We start from the raw sequence: 14422 nt of genomic DNA, 5'->3' as shown, positions 1-14422 counted from the left end.
GACATCCTGGCCTGCATCAAGAATGGTGTGGTCAGCAGGAGCAGGGAGGTCATTCTGCCCCTGTACTCTGCACTGGTTAGACCACACCTTGAGTACTGCGTTCAGTTCTGGGCCCCCCAGTTTAGGAGGGACATTGAGATGCTTGAGCATGTCCAGAGAAGGGCAACGAGGCTGGTGAGAGGCCTTGAGCACAGCCCTACGAGGAGAGGCTGAGGGAGCTGGGATTGTTTAGCCTGGAGAAGAGAAGGCTCAGGGGTGACCTTATTGCTGTCTACAACTACCTGAGGGGTGGTTGTGGCCAGGAGGAGGTTGCTCTCTTCTCTCAGGTGGCCAGCACCAGAACAAGAGGACACAGCCTCAAGCTGCGCCAGGGGAAATTTCGGCTCGAGGTGAGGAGAAAGTTCTTCACTGAGAGAGTCATTGGACACTGGAATGGGCTGCCCGGGGAGGTGGTGGAGTCGCCGTCCCTGGAGCTGTTCAAGGCAAGGTTGGACGTGGCACTTGGTGCCATGGTCTAGCCTTGAGCTCTGTGGTAAAGGGTTGGACTTGATGATCTGTGAGGTCTCTTCCAACCCTGATGATACTGTGATAACTATCACTGAGAATGACACCAGAGCAAATTAAACTTAGAAAGCCTTAGATGAGACAAATGAACAAGTATGAGTTTCTAAAAGTTTAACCCAGATTAGACAGCCTGCCAACAAAACATAATTTCTCAATGAACCTGAGCATCTTGGCTGAAATTATAAGCTAAGAGGTATTTCAAGCATGTTAAGCATTGAGAAGAGGATAATCTCTTATTTTTTGACTGCAGGAGCCCTCCCAGGCTGTCTGGTATAATTCAGATTGCCATTCTACCCTCTGACTTATGACAAGGAAGCTTGCTTGCCTACCTGCCCTAACCAAGCTCGATAAACCTGTCACAAGGTTGAAGGAAAAAAAAAAATATACTGAATGCTTTAAAATAACTATGTACTTTAAGTTTGGTAAAGATGTTATGAAAGAAGAAGGAAACAGATGTTTGAAAAAACACTGACCATTTCACTGCTGAATTCTTGACAATTGCCTATACAAGTTCTGAAAGATGAATCTGAGCAAGGATGGCTACTACTGACTCCAAGCTGCCCACTGAAAATACGGAAATCTGTACTAGTTAGAAAGAAATCTTCCTCACTAACTGGTCCAGCTCTTGGAGATTAAGTGACCTGCAGATCCCAAGTTAGTCTTTGAGGAGAAATTCACATCTTTTTCAAAAACCAAGCCACATAGAAGCTGCAGAACCCAGTGCCAGAATCAATGAACATTTACTGTCCCCACCACTGGCAATTATGGAACTATTTGCAACAGAAATCCAGCAGTTTAGGTTCTGAATCAGTAAGTTTCATCCTTTTAGGAATCACTTTTGCAGTTCTTGCCCTCAGCTTATGTCACTAAAACATGACAAAATTGTAGTACATGTATTTAAGATTCCCATATACAAAACATGTAACCATATTTAGTGCCTTTACAACAGAACATGAAAGGATGACAATCTTGTCTGATGGATTCAGTGAGAAGCTGAGATAGAACTGAAATGGGGCACTGAAACAGGAGTAGGATTAAAGAGAGCAGATTTGGCATAGTCTTAGTAAACTACAAAGAGAGTAGATTTGGCATAGCCTTAGTAAGCTACAAAGAGCAACAAAGGCAGGGCTGCAGCAAATGTGGCAGGGGCTGACAGCCATGCTAAAAGGTAGTCACAAGTAAGTCTCTGTACAACTTGAAACATCTCCCCTTTCGAGTAGCCCTGTGGGATTCTTTGTCTGAGGCATAGTGAAAGCCTTAATAATCATTTTAGTGGGGACAGTGCCAATGTGTATTCAAAGTGACAAAAGGCACTAAAAATCTCAGAAGGCACAGTGGTTCAGATTTATAAAAAAAGGCATTTTAATATATTCAGAACTGTTCTCTATACAACAAATTCAAGATGTCCTTTGCCTTTTGGAGAGCAGACTACTGATTTGGCACCTCAACTTACATTGCCAGAGGAATTCAACGAATGAAAGGAGAATTTCTTGAGAGACGTGTAGATGAGTCAGTACTGGGAGAACAGGAATTACAAAGGAGATGGAGTTGTCAATAAGAGTAGCCTGAATCCTAAAGACTGCAAGCATCAAAACAAAATTCTCAAACAAACCTTAGCAGCCCTAAAACAGTTTAGATTTACCAGAGACCCCTAGAAAAACTGTAAGGACTGAGTTTCAGAGGCAGATGTTTAAACTGGAGCCACGCACAAGCCTGATAAGAGACCCATTTACAAAACATTTCCATCCTTGCCGAATTCTACGACTGATAGACAAGAACCATAATGGAACAAAACAGGAAGCTTTTCTTCAAACAGTCATCCAGCACCAAGCACAGGCTGACACTCATCAGATGACCCTCTATGAACTGCTGGCTCCAATATAACAGATCAAGTAGCAAGAAAGGCATTTACAATACCAGATAGCCATCTCCATATATCATGGCCTTGATAGTCCTTTTGGAATTCTATCATTAAATAAAAGTTCATAGCCCAAGTAATCCAGCACTGCCTCAGGAATCCCTTTTTTTCTTTTCCAGATTTACATAAAACTTTCAACTCCCAGTCTTCTGGCTGCTCAATACAACAGCCATAAAGAGAAAGTAATTCAATAAAGAAACTTAATACAACTCTCAGTCTCTTAATCTGAAGATAAAACCAGAGCAACTAAAGTACTGAAGGACTAAATGGTTCATAAAAGGTATGAAGAGAGAATCAATACTAGCTGTGAATGGACAATTCTGAAATACTTCTGGATTGTTGTACAAACTATAAAGAGCATCTCTAAAGGCATTAACCTGTTGTATACAATATTGCTAGACGAGGCACAGCCCTGGAAGCTGTTTAACACTGAGTTCTAGGCATTAAGCGATGGATTCTCAGATGTATAGGTAACATAGAACTGAAATGTTTTCAGAGCAATGTGGTGAATTACAGTCACTTGTGCAACAGAATATTTTCACCATCAATAATCTTTTTCCCAGCTACGTCTGTGTGTCCATGCAGAGGTGCAAGCAGAGTTGAGAAATGAATGGATGCTGTAGGACAGCCTGCACTCTGCTGCTCTCTCAAGCTACACAGGAGGGGAAGGCAGTTTCCACCTGCTGGATAGGTTCTTTATTTGAATTAGAGGCAATAGCCAGCCTGGATGGGCTCCAAGAGTAGAATCATTGCCACCTCTCTCAGTAACTCCAAGTCTCAGAGGCAAACATTGTGCTGGAACAAGAATAGGCCAGGAATTCATTTCTCACATTCCACCTCTTTAGGCAGAATGAAAAGCAGTGACTGATGAAATAGGAACAGTTTTACTTGGAGCTTACTAAATCCCATTCCAATCCTCCCATTGAAGGACTCATTTGGGAAAAGATGACCACTCAGGTCACATGTGTGCACTGTGTCTCTGCCTCTCTCCTCTTCCTCCAGTAGTATTCAGGCACCAATGACAAGAATCAGTATTTTCATGTATGCAGTGCTTTCCAGTCCTAAACTTATGTGTTGGAGAAGCTCTGCCTCATTATTCTATTTTAAAAGACAAATATGAAGGCTTAGGCAAAGGAATAAACAATATTTAATTAAGTGGTAAAGAACTCCTCAAATCTCCAGCAGTTCTGGGCCTGAATCCAGCCTAGTATAGTGTGGTAAGCTTGTCTTGCTCTTAGATTCCAAAATCCAGAGTTCTTGGAGCAAACCTTGCTGTTCTTTCAACCCTAAGAATGGTCTTACCGCAGAAACATAGTCCTCTGCCCTGAACTCCATGAGTGTATCAGCCATAAATACAAATTCACACATCCAAACTTAATAAAGATCATAAAGAACCCATCTGAAAAAGAAATTTTTCAAACACTGTAAGGTGCTGCCCTATCTTTGAACAATCTAAACCTTATATTAAAAGAAGCATGAAGATGAGCCCTAAACTTGCAGATGCAAGGGTAAGAAATTATCAGAGAGAAATAAATTTTCCTTTCATTCTACATGTTTATCCATATCCTTATTTCACCATGAACTTGTCAGCTCTGGGAAGACAACTCTATTTTTGAAGGCCTGGTTTCTAGGGTAGTCCTGAGAAGAATGAGTGCTAGATTCTTTGTGCTAGTTTGAAGCAAGCTGGAATGTTTTGGTAACAGAACTAGATAATGGGCAGTGAAATTAAAACAATTGATGTCAACTTCTCTCACAGTCTCGCTGAGAACTCTGGGAAGAAGAAAGACTTTTTCTCCATTTTGTTTCTCACTCTTGCTTTTGCCTTAGACCTGGTCACATCTCATTAACCCTGCTCCTACTAACCTTGCTCCCTAACCTCTTGGCTGCACCTCTCTTCTTCCTGAGAACTGGGGTAAGGTTGAGAGGGCCGGGGGGAGGTGTTGGGGTGGTTTGAGAGCTCAGGTTTCTGGGAGGGGAGTTGTGCTTTTGTATTGTTTATCCTTTGTATATTTCTGTATATAATTGTATATAACTGTATATATTGTAAATAGCTGCTTGTAAATTCTGCTAGCTGTAAATAAATTGCTTCATCTATATTCCCAGGGTCTGTCTGAGTTAGCTGGGGCAGATTCAAAAGTGTGGGGGGGCGGGGTAACCCCCAAACCATCACATTTTTAATTGGCTTTCCCAACGTGGGGCTAGATATTTCAGTGAGTGGAAATTAGCTCTGGGAATTAAGATGAAGCTAATCAAGCAGCTATTGTACTTGGTGGGGATTGCTGTGTGGCCTGTTTTCTGGTTTTTTGTGTACAATTGGATCAAAGATCAAATTGGTTATTTCTTGCTTCATGTAGTTTTTAAGAAGGCTAAAGTTAAGCTTTCTAACATGTTCTGGAGCTGGGGTGATTTTATTCTTGGTTATGCTGGTTTTAGTGTCACTGAGAATATTACTAGTGATATTACAAGAGTTTTTGTCAATAATGTGACGATCAGTCAAAATGCTGCTTTATCTACTGCTCTCATGAGGGTCATCCAGCCCCAAACTGAAATGTCAAGTCCATGCAAGGATTTTTACAGAAAAGAGATTGTGACGGGTTTGGTCTGCAGTAATCTGGCTCTTATGATTTTAATATTCATATTAATTTTGGCATTATGTGTGAAAAATTCAAAACCAGCTTCTGTAAGAGCTAGGAAAATTTCTGTGTCTCAGAAGCAGTCTCTTTCACAGCAAAACAAGGGAACACAGTTATCAGCTTCCCCCTTGCCAGCCTCTGCCCCTCCTTCTCCGGGTTCTGGGAACACAGCCAGTGTTCCCGCCGCTAACGTAAACAATGATAAGGATAACCAAAACAAGCCGCAGAGTTTAGCAGGAGCCTCAGGAGCACAGGCAAGTACCCAAAATCAGAATGTTCCTAGCAACAATCAAAACACGTCAGGGTTGGCAGGCATCCCAGGAGGACAGGCAAATAATAACACTGCTAGTGCTAGTAACGCTAGCCCAGTCAGTCCAAATCCTAATGACACCAGCTCAGCCAATTCGAAACCCCAGCCAGCAGACCAGAACCAAAATCCTCCTGTTAAAAGCAAGGCAGATTTGAACTCACAAGCTCCAGGTCAGACCCCTAAGGATTCAAACCCTTCAGGTCAGACTCCTAAGGATTCAAATCCTCCAGCAGACACATCCAAGTCTGTTGCTGCTCAGGCCCTTCTGGCACCTGCTAAGGCAAAAGCTAAGACAAAGAGTGGTTCGCAGGAGGATGTAAGAGACGGGACCTCTGGTGATCAGCAGCAAGAGGAGGAAGAGGAGGCAGTTAGTCTGCGAGACCTTGTAGATGTGCTGAGACAACAATACTCAAGTGAGAGGAGCGCTGGGAGGTTGGCTGCCAGGAGAGAGGATGGTTCCAATGAGTTTAGGAATGCTATGAGGAAGATTGTGTTAGGCCCGGCACCACCAGAACAACAGGAAGAGGAGGAGGAAGATGACATCCAGGGTTCCAACGATCCACTCAGAGAGGTCAGGGAAGTTAGGAAGGAATACACAAGGGAATCAGGTGAGCCAATCTTAAGCTGGCTAGTGAGATGCCGTGGCATTGGTGCTAATGCTCTGCAGGTAGGAGACAAGTCTGCCAAGCAGCTGGGACCACTCACTAAGGAGAGTGGAGTGGACAAACACCTAGCAAGTCCTCTTGGTAGGGTTAGCTTGTGGACACGCCTTTTGTTGGCTGTGGCTATGAGATATCCTTCCCGAGATGATTTGCCATGGGCTGCCAAGAAGTGGAACACCATTGAGCAGGGAATTAAGCTTCTGAAGGAGTTTGCTGTGAAGGAAGTGCTTTATGGAGATCATGGCACTCATGAGCCTGACGATATTCCTTTGGGAACAGGTCTCATGAAGAAGCTTATTAAGCTTGCTCCTTCATCCTATGCTAACATCTTGGCCAGTAAGTTTCTAGCAAGGAGTGACAATGGAAGATCTTTCACTGTTGGCGAATTCACTGACCAGCTCAGGCAGATAGAGGATAGCTTGTCACATTCTGGTATAATCTGTGCCATAAAGACTATGACTACAGAGATGAAGGATAGTATTGAGAATGGCATTAGAAATGGCATGAAAGAACTGAAGGAGGATATCAAAAACATTACCAATCTGGTAAAAGATACCATTCCTGCATCATCTGAATGGGTGCATGTTTCTGCAGTCAGGAACAGACGCCCACCTCCTGCAAGGCAATTCCAGCCCAGGAGGAGACAAATTCCACCCAGACAGCAGCAATCACGTGCGTCACTGTGGATACTTCTGCGTGACACATATGGGGAGAACATGAACAAATGGGATGGTAAACCTACTTCAGCTCTTTCAAAGAGAGTCAGGGAACTGCAGAGTGGCAGAAACAGAGGTAATAATGCCAGGAAAGTAGCTGTCACTTCTTCAGCTCCTGAGAGCAACTGCAATTGTTCCAACAGTTGCAGTTCCTCTCACAACAACACCAATCACTGTGTACACCCTACATGCCATGTTCAGCATTAGGGGTGCCCTGCCTCCAGCCAGGAGGAGGAAAGGGATAGTGGAGAGAACCGAATCTATTGGAATGTATTCATTAGGTGGCCTGGCAGTTCAAGAGTTCAGAAATACAGGGCTTTAGTTGACACAGGTGCTCAGTGTACTTTATTGCCATCTAATTGCAAAGGGACAGAGTCCATTTCTATCTTTGGAATCACTGGTGGATCTCAAGAGTTAACTAAGATACAGGCTGAGATCAGTTTAACTGGTAAAGAGTGGAAGACACATACTATTGTAACTGGTCTTGATGCGCCTTGCATTTTGGGAATTGACTTTTTGAGACAAGGTTGTTTCAAAGATCCTAAGGGTCATAAATGGGCTTTTGGAATAGCATCTGTAGAGATTGAGGATGATAAATTGAAATTGTCCATTAGACCTGAACTTTCAGATGAATCTGCAGTTGTGGGACATCATGACATAGAGGACCTGGAAGTGCCAATTGCAACTCAAACTGTTCATCATAGGCAGTACAGAACTAACCGTGACTCTTTGTTGCCCATTCATCAGCTGATTCGTCAATTGGAGAGTCAGGCTGTCATCGAGAAAGCTCATTCACCTTTCAACAGTCCCATCTGGCCTGTGCGCAAACCTACGGGCGACTGGAGACTGACAGTTGACTTGCGTGCCCTCAACGAGGTGACGCCACCCATGAGTGCAGCTGTGCCGGACATGCTGGAACTCCAGTACGAGCTGGAATCGAAGGAGGCTAAATGGTATGCAACCATAGACATTGCTAATGCTTTCTTCTCTATTCCCATAGCAAAGGAGTGCAGGCCTCAGTTTGCATTCACCTGGAGAGGAATCCAGTATCAGTTCAATCATTTGCCTCAGGGGTGGAAACACAGCTCAACCATCTGTCACTCAGTCATCCACAATGCACTGGAGAAAGGTAAAGCTCCAGAGCACATCCAGTACATCGACGACATCATTGTGTGGGGCCAAACTGCTGAGGAAGTCTTCGAGAAAGGTAACAAAATCATTGACATTCTGTTGCAAGCAGGTTTTGCCATTAAGAGAGACAAGGTCAAAGGACCTGCCAGAGAAATTCAGTTTCTAGGAGTGCGGTGGCAGGATGGTCGCCGTTACATTCCTCAGGATGTGATTAACAAAGTCTCTACCATGGCAGTTCCCACCAGTAAGAAGGACACACTTTCTTTTCTTGGTGTGGTGGGATTTTGGAGACTACACATTCCTGGTTTCAGTCAGATTGTCAAACCTCTGCATGATGTGACTCGTAAGAGAAACAATTTCGAGTGGGGACCTGAACAACAAGCAGCCTTTGATCAGATCAAGCGAGAAATAGTCCATGCAGTGGGCCTGGGACCTGTGAGATCTGGTCCGGACATTAAGAACATTCTGTACACGGCTGCCAGTGACAATGGTCCAACTTGGAGTCTTTGGCAGAGAGCTCCAAATGAGACACGTGGTCGTCCACTTGGTTTCTGGGGACGTTGTTACAGAGGTTCAGAGACAAATTACACTGCAACTGAGAAAGAGATACTAGCAGCCTATGAGGGAGTGAAAGCAGCTTCTGAAGTGATTGGAACTGAGTCACAATTGCTTTTAGCTCCTAGACTGCCAGTTCTTAACTGGATGTTCAAAGGCAAAGGTTCATCACCACATCATGCCACAGATGCAACCTGGTCTAAATGGATGGCTTTGATAACCCAACGAGCACGAATGGGTAATCTTGACCGACCTGGTTTGGTGGAGGTGATCACCAACTGGCCGGAAGGCACAGACTGTTCCAAACCTCCAGAGGAGAAAATAACTCGTGCTGAGGAAGCTCCTCCCTATGGTGATCTCTCTGATCAGGAAAAGAACTATGCTTTGTTCACAGACGGTTCCTGTCGTCTTGTTGGGAACAAGCGAAGATGGAAGTCAGCAGTTTGGAGTCCAACCAGGAGAGTTACCGAAACGAAAGATGGAGAAGGAGAATCCAGTCAGTTCGCTGAGGTAAAAGCTGTTCAACTTGCTCTTGATGTGGCTGAACGTGAGAATTGGCCTATCCTTTACCTCTACACCGACTCGTGGATGGTAGCCAATGCTCTATGGGGTTGGCTAAAAGACTGGAAGAAGAATGGTTGGCAGAGGAAAGGAAAGCCTATTTGGTGTGCTGATCTATGGCAGGACATTGATGCACGACTGGAGAGAATTCCAGTGAAGGTGCGGCACGTAGATGCACACATGCCTAAGAGCAGAGCCACTGAGGAACATCAACATAACCAGAAGGCAGACCAAGCTGCTAAGATTGCTCAAGCTGATACCAACTCTGAACTTGACATTGACCTTGATTGGAAACACCGAGGTGAACTGTTCTTAGCTCGGTGGGCCCATGACTCATCTGGACATCAAGGCAGAGATGGAACATACCGATGGGCTCGTGATAGGTCAATTGACTTGTCCATGGACGCTATCACCCAAGTCATCTATGACTGTGACATTTGTGCTGCTATTAAGCAGGCTAAGCGAATCAAGCCCTTATGGTATGGTGAGAGATGGTCAAAGTACAGGTATGGTGAAGCCTGGCAGATTGACTACATCACTTTACCTCGATCTCGTTCTGGCAAGCAGTATGTGCTAACGATGGTAGAAGCCAGCACTGGATGGTTGGAAACCTATCCAGTTCCACATGCAGCTGCACGTAACACCATTGTTGGTTTGGAGAGACAGATCTTGTGGAGACATGGAACTCCAGAGAGAATCGAGTCAGACAATGGTACTCATTTCAAGAACAATCTAGTGAAAAACTGGGCCAAAGAGCATGGTATTGAATGGATCTACCACATACCTTACTATGCACCAGCTTCAGGGAAGATTGAGCGCTACAACAGTTTGCTGAAAACCACCCTCAAAGCCATGGGGGGTGGAACTCTGAAAAACTGGGACAAACATTTAGCACAAGCTACTTGGTTGGTAAATAGTAGAGGTTCAGTAAATAGAGCAGGACCTGCACAATCAGATTTGGTCCAAACAGTAGACGGTGATAAAGTTCCTGTTGTACGTGAGAAGAATCTGTTAGGGAAAACTGTTTGGGTATTTTCTCCTTCGGGCGAAGGGAAACCTGTCCGAGGGGTGGTGTCTGCTGAAGGTCCTGGTCATACATACTGGGTAATGCAGGAGAATGGTGAAATCCAGTGTGTGCCACAGAGAAATCTAACTTTAGCTGAGAGAGTTTAAATTCAAGCTCTTAGGAGTTTTCTGTTCTAGGTAACATCGGCGCCCAACACTGAGAGAACCTACAATAGAATCTACAGTACGTGAGCACGAACCCAACATCATCTGAGAGTCCCTGTTCTGAGCTTTTGAATCACCTACATCTGATTGAAGTGTGAACTGAACTTGTATATATTGTTTTAGTGTAAATATTGGTTTAGATTAGATTGGATAATTCTCAGCGATACTCTGAGCGAAGTAGACAAGGGGTGGATTGTGCTAGTTTGAAGCAAGCTGGAATGTTTTGGTAACAGAACTAGATAATGGGCAGTGAAATTAAAACAATTGATGTCAACTTCTCTCACAGTCTCGCTGAGAACTCTGGGAAGAAGAAAGACTTTTTCTCCATTTTGTTTCTCACTCTTGCTTTTGCCTTAGACCTGGTCACATCTCATTAACCCTGCTCCTACTAACCTTGCTCCCTAACCTCTTGGCTGCACCTCTCTTCTTCCTGAGAACTGGGGTAAGGTTGAGAGGGCCGGGGGGAGGTGTTGGGGTGGTTTGAGAGCCCCTCCTGGGGACTCAGGTTTCTGGGAGGGGAGTTGTGCTTTTGTATTGTTTATCCTTTGTATATTTCTGTATATAATTGTATATAACTGTATATATTGTAAATAGCTGCTTGTAAATTCTGCTAGCTGTAAATAAATTGCTTCATCTATATTCCCAGGGTCTGTCTGAGTTAGCTGGGGCAGATTCAAAAGTGTGGGGGGGCGGGGTAACCCCCAAACCATCACATTCTTGGATGCTATCTTCTGAGCAAGCAGCCAAATAGAAATTACAAATCAGTTCTTGAGTGTACTGTATTCTTCAGAAAGCTGAAGCAGCCAATTGAACTTACCTGACTGCTGAAAGGGCAGCTTGTTTGTCAGCTATATGGGTGTCTGAGTGAACGGCCTGCAATGACCCTCTTTTCTTGAGTTGTGACCGGTAGCTCTGTGGGGCAGCTGCATTCCCCTTGCTTATAGCTCCACTTGCCAAGTTCAGGTTTGTTAACTAAAGAGAAGGTGAGGGAAAAAGACACCAGAAACAATTAAAAGCAACGAAAAGAGCAAAAAGTGTCACTAAATAAACACAAAGCATATACTATGAGAAATAAGACTGCTAGAAAAGGGAAATGTTCAGATGCAGAAGAACTGCGATAGTTACATAAAGCAGTGGGAGAGATGACACCAACGGCACCATGCTTGAGATAAATTCAACTACCAGCATTAAAACAACAACCTTCCCATTCACAGAAGAATAAAGAAGGGAAGGACAGAGATGGGGCAAAAATCCTAACATAACAAAGCAACATCACATTCCTGCCACGTGAAAAATTAACTCTATATGCACTAAATAAAACCTAGCAGCTTGTATTACCCTAAGCTGTATCACTAAGCCAGTCATATGCATCTCTCCTCTCTCTACCCCTCTTTTTTGCACACCTACAGGCACAGCCCAACAGCATGTGTACCTTGAATATAAAATTCAAACCCAAGCCTATACATATGTTTTACCATACATATAAAAACTTCTCAGGCAACCATTTCCAAACAGTTCACACAAATATATCAGTTAATGATAGCCTTAAAATCATGTTAGGAGTATGTTTGCTATATAAAGCTCTAAAGAAATAATCTCTGTGTTTTTAAGCACGTAAAACATATTAAATTGTTTTCTTCTGAGCATTCTTCTTGCATTGCTTCTGTTCTTGAAAGACTGAGCTCTGCAAGCAGACACTATTGGTTTGTTGAAAACAGCCTGAAAGAGCACCTGCTGAAGTAGTGTAAGTATTAGTTTACATTTGAATAAAACATTTTATCAAGGCAACGTCTGCCTTTAATTGCAAGGCTTATCTGTACTGTCCCCTGCTCACTTCTGCAGCAACTAGAAGACAAATAACCAATAAGACACAGATAGAAGAGTCTAACTAGACCTGCATCAACTCCAAATTTCAAAGGTGATGCTTAAGTCACTTAAGTGTGACTTAAGCATAACTTGGAAATTTCCAGCTTGGAGATCTTAATGCTCTTGCACCAGAATGTGTGTGCAATTCCTTAAACAAGTAAATACCAGGTCCCCTGCAATACTCTACACTCATACCTACAATAGACTTGTGCAGAACTACAGCTATCAGCTCTTCTGTCTGAAGCCTGGAACCTAAACTGAAGTTGCAAGGAGTAATAGAGCAGTTTTCTGCCCTCCTGTGATTTAGTAGTACAAGGTATCTAAGTGCTTTTTAAGTTAAGAATCTTAACTCCTACTTCAAGTTCTGAACAGGATTAAATTACAGTGCTTATGGCCTAGGCTTTAGCCCACTTCTCTAAAAGCAACCACTTTGATCTCATCTCTTCCCAGCTCTGTACTTTCCTGTTCTTGTGTGTTGTTAATTTTCACTCAGTCAATCCCAGTTTCTACATTTCAGGTATCACTCTCTCTTTCTGCTCAGTCGAGTTTCATCCTTACTGACTTCCAGCACTGGCCTGCCCACTACTTCTGGCACTTGAGCTACACCATTTCAGGTCTGGAACTTCTCCTGGGAGCAGTTGTTTTATTTTCTTCCCACATTTTTGTTCTCAGTTCCTCTTTCAGTTGCTCATATTCCCTATAACCAAGTGGTTCTAGTTTTATTCCCCTCCATAGCTTGTTCCTTTTGCTAACTTCTTTGCACACCCAGTCCCCAAACGTGAGATTCTCACAAGACTACATTTGTACACTGCCATTGCTTCCATTTTTGTCCTTTCACCTGAATGGTCCTCAGTGTCCTCTCCCAAGTTATATTCAGTTTCAAATTTCACAGCCTCCTTATCCTAGCTGTGCTCCACACCTTGACAGAATTCTCACTCATTGTCCATTCCAGTCAGGCAGGCTCTCAACCCAGAGAGAAAAGAAGATAGGAGAGTGAACCCTCAAGCCTCAGTACTCTGAGGTGCAAATACAGAGAAATTTGGTTCAGTATCCTCAATGTGGAGGCAACCACTAGGAACATAAGAAGTTCTAGCTGGTGTTACTGAGCATTGCTCATCTGAAGCTTTAATATAGTTACTGTGCAATCAAGCTTGGACAAAATCTTAAACCCTAAATTGCAATTCCAGAGATTTACAAGATCTATAGATATTAAAATGTGCATAATGCTTTAGTCTGTACTTTTTTAAAATCCAGCCTTGTTCTGTCTGCAACTCTTCATCTTTCCTGAAGTGAAAACTAAACACTAAGGACAGAAAATATGAGTCCAAATGGATAAAGTTTCATAACACGACAAGCAATTTAAAACAAGATCTTTAGGGGCAGTGCTACCCATCTTACACAGAAAAGAGAACAAAGTGTCCTTTTGGTGCCTCTACCTTATCCTTCAATGTTGTTGTCTTCTGTAGAATTTAAATGAGATGTATAGTGTTTTCATTGCAATAACAGCAAGCCTCAAAACAGGTTTAGTTCTTACTGTGCCAGGCACCATACAAATATCTAACAATGAGATTTTCTGGCCACAAGAGTTTATTGTCTGAAAAGAAACCTGACTGGCAAATGAGGCAAACACAGAGACCAACATGGTAAATGAAATAGGATATGGATTCAGTCCTTAGCTTGTCAGCAACAGTGATTACAGCTTTGTTAACACATCCAATGTGTGAAATGAAGATGACTTTATACAATTTTCTTTTCTCATCTCGACACCAAGAACCACTTAGTCTGACAAATTTCCCCCTCATCCCTGCTCTATTAATGTGATATGCTTTTCTCTCTAATGCCATATCACTGTTTATTTGAAAGGTGTCTTTCTAAGCAAAGCAGGTGAGCAAATTGCTTAGCCTAGAGAGTAAGACATTTCACACATTCCAGAAAGACAGGTGTTTAAACTGCAGCAGGATTAAATACAGGCAAGAGATTCAGAATGCAGAAGAAAACATCAGCAAGATTTAGCTACAGTCAGCCCACCCAGAGGAGTGTAAGTGCTTGTTACTGTGCCATGCACTGAGTTATTTCAGCTGCTCTAATTAGCCTGTCAAGGTGCTGCCTTGGTGAATTCCTGTGACACCCCCAACATATCTGCGCTCAGCAGAGTGGTTTCATTTTCTAGTCAATGGTCTTCCTGTAGACCTGATGAAACTATTACTTCCTTTGAGGAGGTAAATTAGTTGTTACTTTGGCTTAAGAGAAGAGAATGTATAACACCTGAACCACAG

The 14422-nt window shown here is 43.2% G+C and overlaps 1 protein-coding gene across 16 annotated transcripts in view; it reads right to left on the bottom strand.

The window, feature by feature from the left end:
• The window catches only part of TTLL5 (tubulin tyrosine ligase like 5), a 140937-nt gene that overhangs the window by 59473 nt on the left and 67042 nt on the right, over positions 1–14422 (bottom strand). For 14 of the 16 annotated variants that reach the window (XR_010303751.1, XR_010303753.1, XR_010303752.1 and 11 more), the window contains exon 30: positions 11098–11252. Coding sequence is in view for 12 of the 16 variants with exons in the window: in XM_064150040.1 (XP_064006110.1) it covers positions 11098–11252 (155 nt within the window). In the remaining 4 variants the exon portion in view is untranslated. Of the gene's footprint in view, positions 1–3610; positions 3882–10998; positions 11012–11097; positions 11253–14422 lie in introns of those variants that run through there. The other 2 variants (XM_064150120.1, XM_064150136.1) reach the window with 2 other exon arrangements.

The sequence above is a fragment of the Pogoniulus pusillus genome, chromosome 1 (assembly GCF_015220805.1).
Source record: "Pogoniulus pusillus isolate bPogPus1 chromosome 1, bPogPus1.pri, whole genome shotgun sequence".
Classification (NCBI taxonomy): domain Eukaryota; kingdom Metazoa; phylum Chordata; class Aves; order Piciformes; family Lybiidae; genus Pogoniulus; species Pogoniulus pusillus.
Note: the sequence above shows the minus strand (reverse complement) of the source record. Positions and strands in the feature narration are given on the sequence as shown.